The sequence below is a fragment of the Lepus europaeus genome, chromosome 5 (genome assembly GCF_033115175.1).
Source record: "Lepus europaeus isolate LE1 chromosome 5, mLepTim1.pri, whole genome shotgun sequence".
Classification (NCBI taxonomy): Eukaryota; Metazoa; Chordata; class Mammalia; order Lagomorpha; family Leporidae; genus Lepus; species Lepus europaeus.
The window spans coordinates 117,039,435-117,055,405 of record NC_084831.1 but is presented as its reverse complement, the minus strand read 5'-3'; the positions used below and the strand labels follow the sequence as shown (position 1 = coordinate 117,055,405).

At 45.2% G+C, this 15,971-nt stretch overlaps 1 protein-coding gene across 3 annotated transcripts in view; it reads left to right on the top strand.

Moving 5' to 3' along the window:
• Positions 1-15,971, top strand: part of ARNT (aryl hydrocarbon receptor nuclear translocator) — a 74,045-nt gene that overhangs the window by 11,229 nt on the left and 46,845 nt on the right. For 2 of the 3 annotated variants that reach the window (XM_062192196.1, XM_062192195.1), the window contains exon 2: positions 13,134-13,245. The exons of the other annotated variant lie outside the window; for it this stretch is intronic. In XM_062192196.1, the coding sequence (XP_062048180.1) occupies positions 13,134-13,245 (112 nt within the window). The remainder of the gene's footprint in view (positions 1-13,133; positions 13,246-15,971) is intronic. 3 annotated transcript variants of the gene reach the window in all.

Below are 15,971 nucleotides of genomic sequence, written 5' to 3'. Positions count from 1 at the left end.
TTATCATGGGCCAGCGCCGTGGCTCAGTTGGTTAATTCTCCGCCTGCGGTGCCAGCATCCCATATGGATGCAGGTTCTAGTCCTGATTGCTCCTCTTCCAGTCTAGCTCTCTGCTGTGGCCTGGGAGGGCAGTGGAGGATGGCCCAACTGCTTCGGCGCCTGCACCCGCATGGGAGACCAGGAAGAAGCACCTGGCTTCTGGCTTTGGATCGGCATAGCTCCGGCTGTAGCGGCCATTTGGGGGGGTGAACCAATGGAAGGAAGACCTTTCTCTCTCTTTCTCTCGTTAACTCCATCTGTGAAATAAAAAATAAATAAATAAATAAAAGATTAAAAAAAAATAAAACTTATCATTCAGACTTCTAGGTACTTATCTCTTGGTTGTTTGTTGGATCATATCCAAGCATGTCATCCTGGTATTTAAGGCTTCATTTAATCAGCACTTGAGATCTTTTCTCCCAAATATGGACTGTGTACTACTGTATAGGCCTGCTTTCCCTACAGCTCTTCACAGCTGTTTGCCTATCTGCCATTAGGATTTATTCATATCTTTTTATCTATGTGGAATGTCTTTTCCCTTGCCTTTATTTATTTTTATTTGACAGATAGAGTTAGACTATGAGAGAGACAGAGAGAAAGGTCTTCCTTCCGTTGGTTCACCCCCCAAATGGCTGCTACGGCCGGAGCTACGTCGACCTGGAGCCAGGAGCTGGGTGCTTCTTCCTAGTCTCCCATGAGGGTGCAGGGCCCAAGCACCTGGGCCATCCTCCACTGCCCTCCTGGGCCACAGTAGAGAGCTGGACTGGAAGAGGGGCAACCGGGACTAGAACCCAGTGCCCATATGGGATGCCGGCGCCACAGGCGGAGGATTAACCAAGTGAGCCACGGCACCAGCCCCTCCCTCGCCTTTATTTTTTCTGAGGCCCAGTTTGACCTACTTTTTGAAATTTCCAGACTGGCTGCTTTCTTTGTTTCCTTTAGTTTTTCTTTCCTATTGAGCAGCATCTTCAAGATATTATGCCATACCTTGATTTAAGCCAATCTCAGAATCATCTTTTCTTTATCTGAATTCACCTGGAGCTATTAGTTACTGTGTACACCTATTACTAAAAATATGAACTTTATTTTTTGTGGAAAAAAATAGCTTTTTCCTAGCACAGTAACATATGCTCATTCTTTAAAATTTACAGGTGAAATAGAAAAAGTTAATAAAAATAACATAAAAGTATACTCTTTACTAATAATAGACAAATGCACATTAAACCAGCAGTTACAGTCATTTTATATCTAGAAAAGTAGCAAAAATTTGAAGGATTGCCAAAGTGCGGTGCTGAAGGGGGGGTATAGATTGATACTGTGGGTGAAGTTTTTTTTTTTTTTTAAGAGTTATTTATTTATTTGGAAGTCAGGGATGGAGAGAGCGATCATCCACTGGCTTAATCCCCAGATGGCCTCAATGGCTGGGGCTGGGCCAGCCCAAAGCTAGGAGCTAGGAGCTTTCTCCAGGCCTCCCAAGTGGGAGGCAGGGATCCAAGCACTTTGGCCGTCTTCCACTGCTTTCCAGGCTGTTAGCAGAGAGTGGATTGTAAGTGGAGCAGCCCGGACTTGAGCTGGTACATGTTTTGGATACCAGTGTTGCTGCAAACGTTGGCTTTACCTGTTACACACGATGCCTGACCTCCCCTTTATTTATTTATTTGTGTGGGGTTCTTAATTGGTATATCCTCCTTAGAGGATTATGGGCAAAGTTTTGAATGTGCCTACTCCTTAGATCCAGTGAGACATTTTCAGAAATTTGAGTATATAGCAATACTGGCACCTGTGCATAATGATACACAAGCATGTCCATTGCAACATTATTTGTGATAGTGATAGTTTGAATGTCATAAATATTGTCCTGGTACTGTTTCCAACATCTTTATTTTATATGGAAGAAAAAAGGGTTCAGAATAAGTATGATTTCCCTCTCCTCCCTTTCTTTTCTTTTTTTTAAAGATTTATTTATTTATTTGAAAGGCAGAGTTCCAGAGAAAGAAGGAGAGAGAGAGAGAAATCTTGCATCTGCTGGTTCACTCCCCAAATGGCTGCAACAGCCAGGGCTGGGTCAGGCCAAAGCCAGGAGCTTCCTCTGAGTCGCCCACATGAGTGTAGGGGCCCAAACAGTTGGGCCATCTGCTGCTGCTTTCCCAGGCACATTGGCAGAGAGCTGGATCAAAAGTGGAGCAGCTGAGATTTGAACCTGTGCCCATATGGGAGTCTGTTGTTGGAGGTGGCAGCTTAATCCATTATACAACAACACTGACCCCTATCCCCCCTTTATTTTTCCATAAAAAATTTTAAAGCCAATATGTGGTATGTATATATAAGTATATTGAAAAAGCTCTGGACAGACTTAACTCAAAATGTTAACAGCATTTACTCAGTGAAGAACATAGGTTTTTTGGGGTGTGTTGTGGTAGATTTTACTTTTGACTGTTTCTATATTTGAATGTTTTGAGACTTCTACATTCAATTTTTCTGTATATGCATATTGTATTTTAATGTTACTTTTGTAAAAAATGGCACAATCAGTTAACATTAATGTGTTTTTTATATATAGGTGTTTATAGGTAAAGATTTATGTTTTTAAAGGGTGAGAGAGAGAAAGAGAAGGAGAGAGAACTTCCATCCACTGATTCACTGCCCAAATAGCCACAAAAGCCAGGGCTGGGCCAGGCTGAAACCAGGAGCCAGGAACCCCATCCTGGTCTCCCACGTGGGTGGCAGGGGCCTAAGCATCTGCACTGTCTTCTGCTGCTTTAGTATATGTGGTGATAACATTGCAGGTGGCAGTGACCTGCTGTGTCACAACACAGGTCTCCCTTTGCCTGTTTTGTAATCAGGTTTGTTTCTGTTGTTGTAGAATTGTAGAATTTCTTGATATATTCTGAATGTTAATCTCATATCAGATATGTGGTTTGCAAATATTTTTCCCATTCTATGTGTTACTTTTTCACTCATGAGGGGCTGACATTATGGCATTAGTGTGTTAGGCTCCTGTTTTTAACACTGGCATCTTATAGGGAAATGTGTTTAGTCTTGGCTGCTCTGCTTCTGACCCAGCTTCTTGCCAATGCTACTGGAAAGTCAGCAGAAGATGGTCCAGGCACTTGGGCCCTAGCCACCCAGGGAGACCAGGAAGGAGTCCTGACTCTTGGTGGCAACCTGGCCCAGCCCTGGCTGTTGCTGCCATGTGGGGAGTGAACCAGCAGATAGAAGATCTCTCTCTTTCTGTTGACCTGCCTTTCAAATCAAGTACATATATTTTTTGAAGTATTTATTTATTTATTTATTTGAAAGTCAGAGTTATACACAGAGAAAAGGAGAGGTAGAGAGATAGAGGTCTTCCATCTGCTGGTTCACTCCCCAATTGACTACAACAGCTGGAGCTGCACCAATCTTAAGCCAGGAGCTTCTTCTGGGTCTCCACGTGGGTGCAGGGGCCCAAGGACTTGGGCCATCTTCCACTGCTTTCCCAGGCCATAGCAGAGAGCAGGATGGGAAGTGGAGCAGCCAGGACTCAAACCCATGCCCATTTGGGATGCTGGCACTGCAGGTAGTGGCTTTACCCACTATGCCACAGTGCTGGCCCCAGGACATCTTTTTTTTTTTTAAAGTTCTTGAAGGTACTGGTGCTGTGGCATAATGGGGTAAGCCACCACCTGCAATGCCAGTATCCCATTTGGGTGCTGGTTTGAGTACTGGGTGCTCCACTTTCAATCCAGCTCCCTGCTAATGTTCCTGAGAAAGCAGCAGAAGATGGACCAAGTGCTTGGGACCCTGCACCCATGTGGGAAACCCAAATGAAGCTCCTGGCCTTGGCCTGGCCCAGCCCTGGCCATTGTGGCCATTTGGGGAGTGAACCAGCAGGTGGAAGAGCTCTCTCTCTCTCTCTCTCTCTCTTTCTCTCTCCAACTCTGCCTTTCAAATAGATCTTTCAGAAAGAATAAATAAAAAGGGCCAGTCTGAAGCCAAGATCCAGGGACTCATCCGCGTCTCCCATGTGGGAAGCAGAAACCCAATACTTTGGGCCATCATCCACTGCCTCCGAGGCACGTTAGCAGGAAGCTGGATTGGAAGCGTTGGTGGGACTTGATCCCAGGCACTCCAGTATGGGATGCAAGCATCCTGAGTAGCAACTTAGACCTTCTGTGCTACAATATCTGCCCCTAAATGTATCTTTTAATTCCATTTTCCATGAACTTAAAAAACTTCTTTATTTTATTGTTTTGAAAGGCAGAGAGAGGAGGAAGGGAGACAGAGAGATCTCCCAGTGACTGGTTCACTCCCTAAATAAGTGCAACAACTAGGGCCGTGCCAGGCCAGAGCAAGGATCTAGGAACTCAATCCAGGTCTCTCACACGGTTGGTAGGGACCCAAGTAAGTACTTGAGCCATCATCAGCTGCTTCCCAGTGTGTGTATTAGCAGGAAGCTGGAATTGGGTATGGAGCCAGGACTCCACCCCAGGCTTTCTGATTTGGCATGTAGGATGTGGGTATGCCAGCATCATCTTTTTTTTTTTTTTTTAAAGATTAATTTATTCATTTGAAAGAGTTAAAGAGAGGCAGAGGGAAAGGTAGAGGCAGAGAGAGATCTTCTATCTGCTGGTTCTGCAAGCAGTGGCTTTACCTGCTATGCCACAGTGCTGGCCCCTGCAAGCAACGTCTTAACTGCTATGCCAAATATCCTCTCCTTTCTGTGATCATTTAAAAAAACTTTTATTTATTTATTTGAGAGGCAGAGTTACAGACAGAGATAGAGAAAGAGGTAGAAGTCTTCTATCTGCTGGTTCACTCTCCAAATGGCCGCAACAGCTGGAGCTGGGTCAGTCTGAAGCCAGGAGCTTCTTCCAGGTCTCCAATGTGGGTGCAGAGGCCCAGCTACTTGGGCCATCTTCCTTCCACTGCTTTCCCAGGCCACCAGCAGGGAGCTGGATTGGAAGGAGAGCAGCTGGGACTCTAACCGGTGCCCGTATGAGATGCTAGTGCCATAGGCAGATGCTTAACCTACTATGTCACAGCACTGGCCCCATCCATGAACTTTTCTATGTTCATTTATATGACCCATTGTTACCAACATTTCTTTTTGAACATTTTGTTATTTATTCAATTTATAATACTTTGTCACTTGTTTTCCTGTCATATGTTTTCAGTGAGTTGATTTTACCTATTTCAGGAAAGTGAGTATATTTAGAAATAATTTTGATGTAAACTTGGAAGAATAGGTTGACTGATTAAATTATGTTGTGTTTGCTATTTTTCTATCATTTCTGTCAGTGAGATTGTGATTTTTTTCTTTGTAGAAGGTACTTGAGTTCAGTGCACTAAAAATATGCCTTAACTGTACTACCTTTGTAGCACACTAAGTTATTTTTCTATTTAGAAGGAGCTAATTTTAGCAAATCAAATCCAGCAGTATATTAAAAGAGCCATACATAATTATTGTATTAATGTCCCAGGGATGCTGTAATAAATAATACAGACTAGAGGTGCTAAAACAATAGAAATATATTCTTTCAAAATTCTGAGGCTCAAGGTCTAAAATAAAGATAATGCCAGGGATTGTTCTGTCTGGAGGTTCTTAAGGATAAACCTCTCCCTCTATTTTAGCTTATAGCTGAGTCCAGTCTCTATGTCTCCATATCCAATCTCCCTCCCTTTCTCTTAAAGACAGGAGTCTTTAGGTTTAGAGCCCCCCCCCCCCTTATTCCAGTAGGCCCTCAAGCTTTACTAATTACAGTAAAATAAAAATAAAATAAAAATTAAAAATTAAATAAAATTTTCCATTTTTAAGAAAATTGAGAGGGATCTCCCATCTGCTGGTTCACTCCCCTAAAGACTGTACAGCTAAGGCTTGGCTGGGCTGGGGCCAGGGGCAGGGAATGCAATTTAGGTCTCACAAGTGGGTGGCAGGAACCCAGTTACTTGAGCTATCACTAATACCTCCCATGTCTTCATTGGTGAGAAGGTGGAGTCAAGAGCCCAAGCTAAGAATCAAACCCAGGCACTGTGATGTGGGATGTAGGTGTCTGTTTCCTAAACTCACCTTTTAATTGCCTTTCTTCACTAACATTTTTAAGTACTCTTATATGTGAGGGTATGTTTTTGGGTTCCGTTGATCTTTATATCTCTCTTCTAAGACCAAACATAGCTATGTAAGTCCTGAATTTGAGTTGACTTTATTTTTTTTCCAACATCGTTTATTATAGTTCCTTTATCTTTAGGATAGTCTTGTTTATACTACAAAGAAGTCTTGCTGGAATTTTTATAGGAATTGTGTTAAACCTATATATTAGTTTTGTTTAAATTGACATCTTTACTATGTTGAATATTCCAATTTGTGAGCATAGTATGTGTTTGTGTTTATTTATATTTTTAATTTGCTTCTTTCTCTTAAAGATTTATTTATTTATTTGAAATATGGAGTTACAGAGAGAGAGAGAGAGAGAGAGAGAGCGAGCCTCCATCCTCTGCTGCACTTTCCAAATGGCCGCAAGGGCCAGGGCTGGGCCAGGCCAAAGGAGCTTCATTTGGGGTTACCATGTGGGTGCAGGGGCCCAAACATTTTGGCCATCTTCTGCTGCTTTTCCCAGGCCATTAACAGGAGCTGGATTGGAAGTGCAATAGTCAGGACTTTAACTGGTGCCCAATGGGATGCTGGCTCTGCAAGTAGCAGCCCAACCTGCTGCCCCACAGCATTAGCCCCAGTCTTTGATTTCTTTCATCAGTGTTGCATAGTTTTCAGCATACAAGCCCTGTGTGTGTTTATTAGATTTATACCTAGATCTTTTTAAAAAAATAATTGTTAATGGATTTTATTTATTCATTTATTTAAAAGACAGTGTTCTCACTTGCTGGTTTACTCTTCAGATGCCTGTCACAGTTAGGGCTGGGCTGGGGCTGACACCAGGAGCTCCACCCACATCTTCCACACAAATGGCAAGAACCCAATTTATTTAGCTATCATCACCGCCTCCCAGGGTCTGCATTAGCAGGAAGCTGAGTCAGAAGTCAGACCTAAGCAGTCTGATATCAGATGTGGATGTGCTAGGTTAAATGCCAGCCTGGATTTATATTTTTGTTTATTAACTTTTTAAATATATATTTATTTATTTTTAATTTGACAGAGTTAGGCAGTAAGAGAAAGAGAGACAGAGAGAAAGGTATTCCTTCCATTGGTTCACCCACCAAATGGTCGCTTCTGCCGTAGCTATGCTGATCCGAAGCAAGGAGCCAGGTCTTTTCCTGGTCTCCCACGCGGGTGTAGGTGCCCAAGCACTTGGGCCATCCTCCACTGCCTTCCTGGGCCACAGCAGAGAGCTGGACTGGAAAAGGAGCAACCAGGACTAGAACCGGCATCCATATGGGATGCCGCGCCACAGGCAGATGATTAACCAAGTGAGCCACGACACCGGCCCCAAAGATATATTTATTTATTCAGAAGAGTTACACAGAGAGAGGAGAGGCAGAGGGAGAGGTCTTCCATCCGCTGGTTCACTCCGCAATTGGCCACTATAGCTGGAGCTGCGCCGATCTGAAGCCAGGAGCTGTGCAGGGGCCCAAGGACTTGGGCCATCTTCTAACTGCCTTCCCAGGCCATAGCGGAGAGCTGGATTGGAAGTGGAGCAGCCAGGATGTGAATGGGCATCCATATGGGATACCAGCGCTGCAGGTGGCAGCTTTACCTGCTACACCACAGTGCAGACCCCTGTTTTAATTTTTTTCAAAAATTTCTTATTTATTTGAATGATAGAATGTTAGAGAAAGAACTTCCATCTTCTGGTTCACTCCCCCAAAAGCCTGCAACAGAAAGGGAGGGAGGGAGGGAGGGAGGGAGGGAGGGAAGAGAGAGAGAAAGAATCTTTTCCATTCACTGGTTCACTTCCCAAAAGCCTGCAACAGCTGGAACACTGGGCCACACTGAAGCCAGGAACCAGGAACTCCATTCTTCATGTGGGTGATAGGACCCCAATACTTGGACCATTTTCTGCTGCCTTCCCTAGCACATTGGAGGAAGCTGGATCAGAAGTGGAATAGCCAGAACTCAAACTGACACTCAAGTATGGCATGCTGGCATCACAGGCAGTGCCTTAACCCACTCTGTGCCACTATGCTGGCACAGATTTATATATATATATATATATATATATATATATATATATATATTTTTTTTTTTTTTTTGACAGGCAGAGTGGACAGTGAGAGAGAGAGACAGAGAGAAAGGTCTTCCTTTGCCATTGGTTCACCCTCCAATGGCCGCCGCGGCCGGCGCGCTGTGGCCGGCGCACCGCGCTGATCTGATGGCAGGAGCCAGGTGCTTCTCCTGGTCTCCCATGGGGTGCAGGGCCCAAGCACTTGGGCCATCCTCCACTGCACTCCCTGGCCACAGCAGAGAGCTGGCCTGGAAGAGGGGCAACCGGGACAGAATACGGCACCCCGACCGGGACTAGAACCCGGTGTGCCGGCGCCGCAAGGCGGAGGATTAGCCTGTTGAGCCACGGCGCCGGCCTACAGATTTATATTTTAATTTTGGTGTCTGTGTATTTGTTGGTGGTATATAAAAATACATACTTTTAAAGATTTATTTGAAAGGCTTAGATAGAGAAGAAGAAAGAGTGAGATCTTCCATCCACTGGTTCATTCCCCAAATGGCCGCAATAGCTGGGGCTGGGCTAGGCTGAAGCCAGGAGCCAGGAGCTTCTTCCAGGTCTCCCACATGGGTGCAGGGGCCCAAGAACTTGTACCATCTTCCTCTGCTTTCCCAAGTGCATCAGCAGGGAGCTGGATGGGAAGTATAGCATCCAGGACCCAAACCAGCACCCATATGGGATGCTGGCACCACAGGCAGAGACTTAGCCTTCTATGCCACTGTGCTGGCCCCCAAAATACATTTTTTTTTTGGAAAAGATTATTTATTTGAGAGGCAGAGTTACAGAGAGAGGAAGAGACAGAGATCTTCAATATGCTGGTTCACTCCCTAAATAGCCGCAGTGGCTGGAGCTGGGCCAATCTGAAGCCAGGAGCCAGGAGCTTCTTCTGGGTCTCCTATATGGGTGCAGGGGCCCAAGCACTTGGGTCATCTTCCACTGCATTCCCAGGCAGTAGGAAGCTGGGATTCCCAGTAGGGAGCTGGATCGGAAGTGGAGCAGCCAAAACTTGACCTCGTGCCCATAAGTAATGCTGGTGCTGCCAGTGGAGGCTTAACCTACTACATTTTTTAAAAAAAGAATTTATTTATTTGTTAGAGTTACAGAGAGAGAGCGCGATAAAGAGATCTTTTATCCACTGGTTCACTTGGATGGCCACAATGGCCAGCACTGGGCCAGGCCAAAGCCAGGAGCTTCTTCCATTTCTCCCACATGGGTGACAGGGACCTAAGCACTTGGGCCACCCTCTAGTGCCTTTCCTAGGCCATTAGCAGTGAGCTGAATTGGAAGTGGAGCAGCCAGGACTCGAGCCAGTGTGCATATGGGATGTCAGCGTCGCAGGTGGCAGCTAACCTGTCAGCTTCATAAAAATACATTTGATTTTTGTATGTTTATCTTGTATATTGCAGGTTTGTTGTATTCACTTATTTTAGGAGGGTTTTTTTATTTTTTATTTTTTGGTAGATTCTGTAGGCTTTTCTACATAAACAGTAATGTCATTTGTATATAGGGATAATTTTTGTTTTCCTTTTGGATCTACATGCTTTTATTTTGGTTTTCTTACATTATTTACATTTCTTACATTTGTGCTGTAATTTCCCACATCATGTTTATTTTATTTTATTTTTTTAAAGATTTATTTATTTATTTGAAAGGCAGAGCTACAGAGAGGCAGAGAGAGAGAGAGAGAGAGAGAGAGAGAGAGGTCTTCCATCCACTCGTTCACTCCCTAGATGGTCGCAACAGCTGGAGCTGTGCTGATCCGAATCCAGGAGCCAGTAGCCTCTTCCCGATCTCCCACGTGGGTGCAGGGGCCCAAGGACTTGGGCCATCTTCTGCTTTCCCAGGCTATAGCAGAGAGCTGGGTCGGAAGTAGAGCAGCCGAGACTCGAACTGGTGCCCATGTGGGATGCTAGCACTTTAGGCAGCGGCTTTACCTGCTGCGGCACAACGCCAGCCCCACACTGTGTTTAAATAAGTGGTAAGAGTGAACAGTATGGCCGGCGCTGTGGCTCAACAGGCTAATCCTCCGCCTTGCGGTGCTGGCACACCGGGTTCTAGTCCCGGTCGGGGCGCTGGATTCTGTCCCGGTTGCCCCTCTTCCAGGCCAGCTCTCTGCTGTGGCCCAGGAAGGCAGTGGAGGATGGCCCAAGTGCTTGGGCCCTGCACCCACATGGGAGACCGGGAGAGGCACCTGGCTCCTGGCTTCGGATCAGCGCGATGCGCCGGCCACAGCAGCCATTGGAGGGTGAACCAACGGCAAAAAGGAAGACCTTTCTCTCTGTCTCTGTCTCTCTCTGTCTCTCTCTCTCACTATCCACTCTGCCTGTTTAAAAAAAAAAAAGAGTGAACAGTATTGTCCAGTTTCCAATCTTAGGGAGAAACTGCTCACTTTTACTGTAAGTAGGTTAGCTACTTTTTTCTTTTTGAAGATTATCAATTAAGAATGATTCCCTTCCTATTTTTCTGAGAATGTTTGAAAATCAATAATGGATAATGAATTTTGTCTAATGATTTTTTAAGAAAGAATTATTTACTTATTTGAAAGGCAAAGTTAGAGAAATCTTTTTTCCATTGGCTCCTACTCCAAATGGCTGGGCCAGGCGTGAAGCCAGGAGCTAGGAGCTTCATCTGGGTCCCCCTGCGGGTATTAGGAGCTCAGGCACATGGGCCATCTTCTGCTGCTTTTCCAGGTGCATTAGCAGAGAGCTGGATCTGAAGTGGAGCAGCTGGGACTGGAACCGGTTGCCCATATAGGATGCCGATGTCACAAGCAGCGTCTTAACCTGCTGTGCCACCATGTGGGTCCCTCAAACTTTTTTTTTTTTTTTTTTTTTTTTTTTAAGATTTATTTGAAAGGGTGATGGGGTGTGGGAAAAGAGAGAGCGAGAGAGATCTACCATCTGCTGATTCACTCTCCAAATGCCTGCAACACATGGGACTGGACAAGGCTGAAACCAGGAGCTAGGAACTTCATCCTGGCCTTCCACATGGGTGGCTGGGGGCTCTGAAGTATTGGAGCCATCTTCTACTGCTTTCCCAGATTCATTGTAGGAAGCGGGATCACAGGTGGAGCAACCTGTGCCCTTGTCACAAGTGGTGGCTTAACTCACTTCACCACAGTGTCAGCCCTTGTCAAATGATTTTTATGCATTCATTGATAAACTGATTTTTTTTCTTCTCTGAAGTGCTAATATGGTAAATTACACTCATGAGAGTGTAGGGGCCTAAGCACTTGGGCCATCCTCCACTGCTTTCTCAGGCCATTAGCAGGGAGCTGGATCAGAAGTGGAGTGGCCAGGACTCAAATTGGCTTCCATATGTGATTCTGACATCACAGTCAGTGGCTTAACCTGCTACGCCACACTGCTGGCCCTAATGATTTATTTATTTTTATTGGAAAGGCAGAGTTACAGAGACATACATATGCGCATGCACACATACACACATGCACACAGGTATCTCTGTCTACTGCTTCACTCCCCAAATGGCTGTAGCATCCAGGGCTGGACCAGGCTGAAGCCAGGGACTCCATCCAGGTCTCCCAGTTGGTGGCAGGGGCCAAGTACTTGGACCATCTGCTGCTGCTTCCCAGTAGCATTAGCAGGGAGCTGTATTGGAAGCAGTAGAGGCACGACTCCAATTGGTGCTTCTGTATGGGGTGCTGATATTGCAAGTGGCAGCTTAACCTTCTACACCATGATGGTGGCCTCTCCATCAAAATTTTAAATTTTTATATGCTTGGATACAATGAATTCCACCTTTAAGGATCTATGCTAAATAGCAAAAAACCTTAAAGCTCTATATTTAAATATTCTTGGAGCATTATTTATAATAGTAAAAAGTCAGTGAGAACCTAGATGTCACTCAGTTTTGGACTATTGAATAATGTAATATTACACTATATGATATGAAGTAAAAAAAGATGAAGCATATACATGTATGATTGTGAGTATGTAGGTAGAATTCATGACGTATATATAAATGACAAAAGCAAGTTGCAGATCAGAATTCCGTTTTTACTAAGAAAAAGTAGGCCTATTTTTTATTTCGTGACAGGTGTATATAAATTGAATAAAAAAGAAGGGGACTCAGCTATGAGCAATAGTTACTGTGTGTGACTGAAATTGAAAGGAGAGGGAAGGAAAGAGACATAATAAGGGGCTTTCAGTTTTATTCTACATAATTTTTAAGTTGTGGCATTTAGGTGATTTTTACTTTTTTTTTTCTGTGTTTTCCAATTGAAATTAAAAAAAAGCTAACTTGTATATGTATATGTAAGCTAACTTGTATATGTATTTTAAATTAATATTATTGTTATAAGCTTTTTTTTTAAAAGATTTATTTATTTATTTGAAAGTCAGAATTACACACAGAGAGAGTCGAGAGGCAGAGAGAGAGGTCTTCCATCCGCTGGTTCACTCCCCAATTGGCCGCAACGGCTGGAGCTGTGCCGATGCAAAGCCAGGAGCCAGGAGATTTCTCCGGGTACAGGGGCCCAAGGAGTTGGGCCATCTTCTACTGCTATCCGAGGCCATAGCAGAGAGCTGGATCAGAAGAGGAGCAGCCGGGACTCGAGCCGGCGCTTATATGTGATGCCGCTACTGCAGGCCAGGGTGTTAACCCAGTGGGTTAACCTACTGCTCCACAGCGCCGGCCCCTGTTACAAGTTTTTGAAAGTGAAGGTTGCAGCATATACTATTCTCTCTTCCAAACTCTGTCAAGTAGGAAGAGCTGAAGTGTGGAGAAACACTTTATCAACTTTAAGAAGAGGAAATTAGAAATGAATATTTGGATTTTCTAGCATACTACTAAGATTTTATCTACAATTTGAGCCTTTCTTTTAGCCAACTTGATACTTATGTTAAACAAGTGCCTTGTTTTTTAAGGGCCTCCTTATAAAAAAATATATATTTCCTGTTTTTTTTTTTTTTTTTTTCCTGACAGAAATGACATCAGATGTACCAACACTCGGTCCAACCATTACCTCTGGAAACGCTGGGCCAGCCATTCAAGGTGGAGGAACCATTGTCCAGAGGGCTGTTAAGCGGCGACCAGGGTGCGTTTGAGTATGGTGTGTCATGAGAGTCCCTTCTGTAGATCACTTGATATAGTAGTTGCTGAACCCACTTGGCTGTTTGTGAACCTCTCACTTCTATTGGTTATTGGTTACTTACTGTACTGCCATCATGTAACTCTCCTCAGTCCGTGTTTTTTTTATTTTTTTATTTTTTTATTTTTTTTTATTTTGACAGGCAGAGTTAGACAGTGAGAGAGAGAGACAGAAAGGTCTTCCTTCCGTTGGTTCACCCCCAAGGGGCCGCTACTGCTGGTGCATTGCAGCCAGCGCCGATCTGAAGCCAGGAGCCAGGTGCTTCTCCTGGTCTCCCATGCGGGTGCAGGGCCCAAGCACTTGGGCCATCCTCCACTGCCTTCCTGGGCCACAGCAGAGAGCTGGACTGGAAGAGGAACAACCGGGACAGAATCCGGCACCCCAACTGGGACTAGAACCCAGGGTGCCAGCACCGCAGGCGGAGGATTAGCCTAGCGAGCCACGGCGCCGGCCAGTCTATGGGTTTTACTTTATTTTTAAAAATCCTTTTTTAAAAAAAATAACATCTATTTATTTATTTGAAAGGCAGAGTGACAGAGAGGAAGACAGTGGCAGAGAGAGAGGGAGGGAGGAGATAGATTGATCTTCCATCCGCTGGCTCACTCCCAAATGCCCACAACAGCCTGGGGTAGGCCAGGCTGAAGCCAGGAACCAGGAACTGCATCTGGGACTCCCATAACGGGTGGTAGGGATCCAGACAATTGGGCTATCATCTGCTGCATCCAGGGTGCATTGGCAGGAAGCTGGATCAAAAACACACAGCAACTGGGACTTGAGCCAGCTCCTGTATGGGATACGGGTGTCCCATGTGGCAGCTTCAATGCCTGCTCCATTTACTTTATTTTTTAAATTTATTTTTATTTTTGATTTTTTTTTATTTTTTGACAGCCAGAATGGACAGTGAGAGAGAGAGAGACAGAGAGAAAGGTCTTCCTTTGCCATTGGTTCACCCTCCAATGGCCGCCGCGGCTGGCGCGCTGCAGCCGGCGCACCGCAGCCGGCGCACCGCACTGATCCGAAGGCAGGAGTCAGGTGCTTCTCCTGGTCTCCCACGCGGGTGCAGGGCCCAAGCACTTGGGCCATCTTCCACTGCACTCCCGGGCCACAGCAGAGAGCTGGCCTGGAAGAGGGGCAACCGGGACAGAATCTGGTGCCCCGACCGGGACTAGAACCTGGTGTGCTGGCGCCACAGGCGGAGGATTAGCCTGTTGAGCCACAGCGCCGGCCTCCATTTACTTTATATACAACTGATGCTTTTATCCAAGTTTCTGTAAGCAGTTTTTTCCCTCCAAACCAAAAAGTCTCTGCAAGATCAAAGCCTGTGGCTAAGCTGAGAAAACTGTTCACTGCTTCATCTGCATTCTGCAAATCTTTTGTTGGGTTTCTTTTCTGAATTTAGAGAGGGCTGAACTCTACAATAGTTCTTTTTCAAGTTACTGTATCTTGTTTGGTTTATAATACAGAGTCCAATCTGTTCCATAGTATTTATTTCAAAATTTAAATCTAATTTTATTTATTTGAAAGAGAAAGAAACAGATCCAAAGAGTTTGCCCATCTGCTAGTTTTTTCCCCAAATTTCTGTAACAGCTGGAGCTGGGCCAGGCTGAAGCTAGGAGTCCAGAACTCAATCCAGGTCCCCTACACAGGTTGTAGGAATCCAGGTATTGGAGCCATCACCTCCTGCTTTCCAGGGTGTGCATTAGGAGGAAGCTAGAATTAGAGAAGGAGTCAAGACAGAAACCTAGGCACTTCAATATGGGATATGGGTATCCTAAGCAGTGTCTTACCTGCTGTTCCAAATGCCCATCCCCCAATAGTATTTATTAAATAGCTAATAAATATATGGCATTATCTGATTGCTAATATAATACAAAGATAAACAAGATACAGTTGTATGTATTCTTTTTTATTTTTATTTGAAAGAGTTACAGAGAGAGATAGAGACAGAGAGAGGTCTTCCATCCGCTGGTTTCCTCCCCAGATGACTGCAACGGCCAGAGCTGTGCCGATCTGAAGCCAGGAGCCAGGAGCTTCCTCTGGGTCTCCCACGCGGGTGTAGGGGCCCAAGGACTTGGGCCATTTTCTACTGCTTTCCCAGGCCATAGCAGAGAGCTGGATTGGAAGAGGAGCAGCCGGGACTAGAACCGGCACCTATATGGGATGCTGGCGCTTCAGGCCATGGCTTTAACCCACTGCTCCACACTGCTGGCCCCAGTTGTATATATTCTGAATTCTGATAGAGATAATCATTACACACATAAATACAAGATAGAATATGTTAAGGGTTTTTTTTTATTTTTTATTTTTATTTTTTGACAGGCAGAATGGACAGTGAGAGAGAGAGAGAGAAAAGTCTTCCTTTGCCGTTGGTTCACCCTCCAATGGCCGCCACAGCTGGCGCGCTGCGGCCGGCACACCACACTGATCCAAAGCCAGGAGCCAGGTGCTTCTCCTGGTCTCCCATGGGGTGCAGGGCCCAAGCACTTGGGCCATCCTCCACTGCACTCCCTGGCCACAGCAGAGAGCTGGCCTGGAAGAGGGGCAACCGGGACAGAATCCGGTGCCCCGACCGGGACTAGAACCTGGTGTGCCAGCGCTGCAAGGCGGAGGATTAGCCTAGTGAGCTGCGGTGCTGGCTTTTTTTTTTTTTTTAAGATTTATTTATTTGAAAG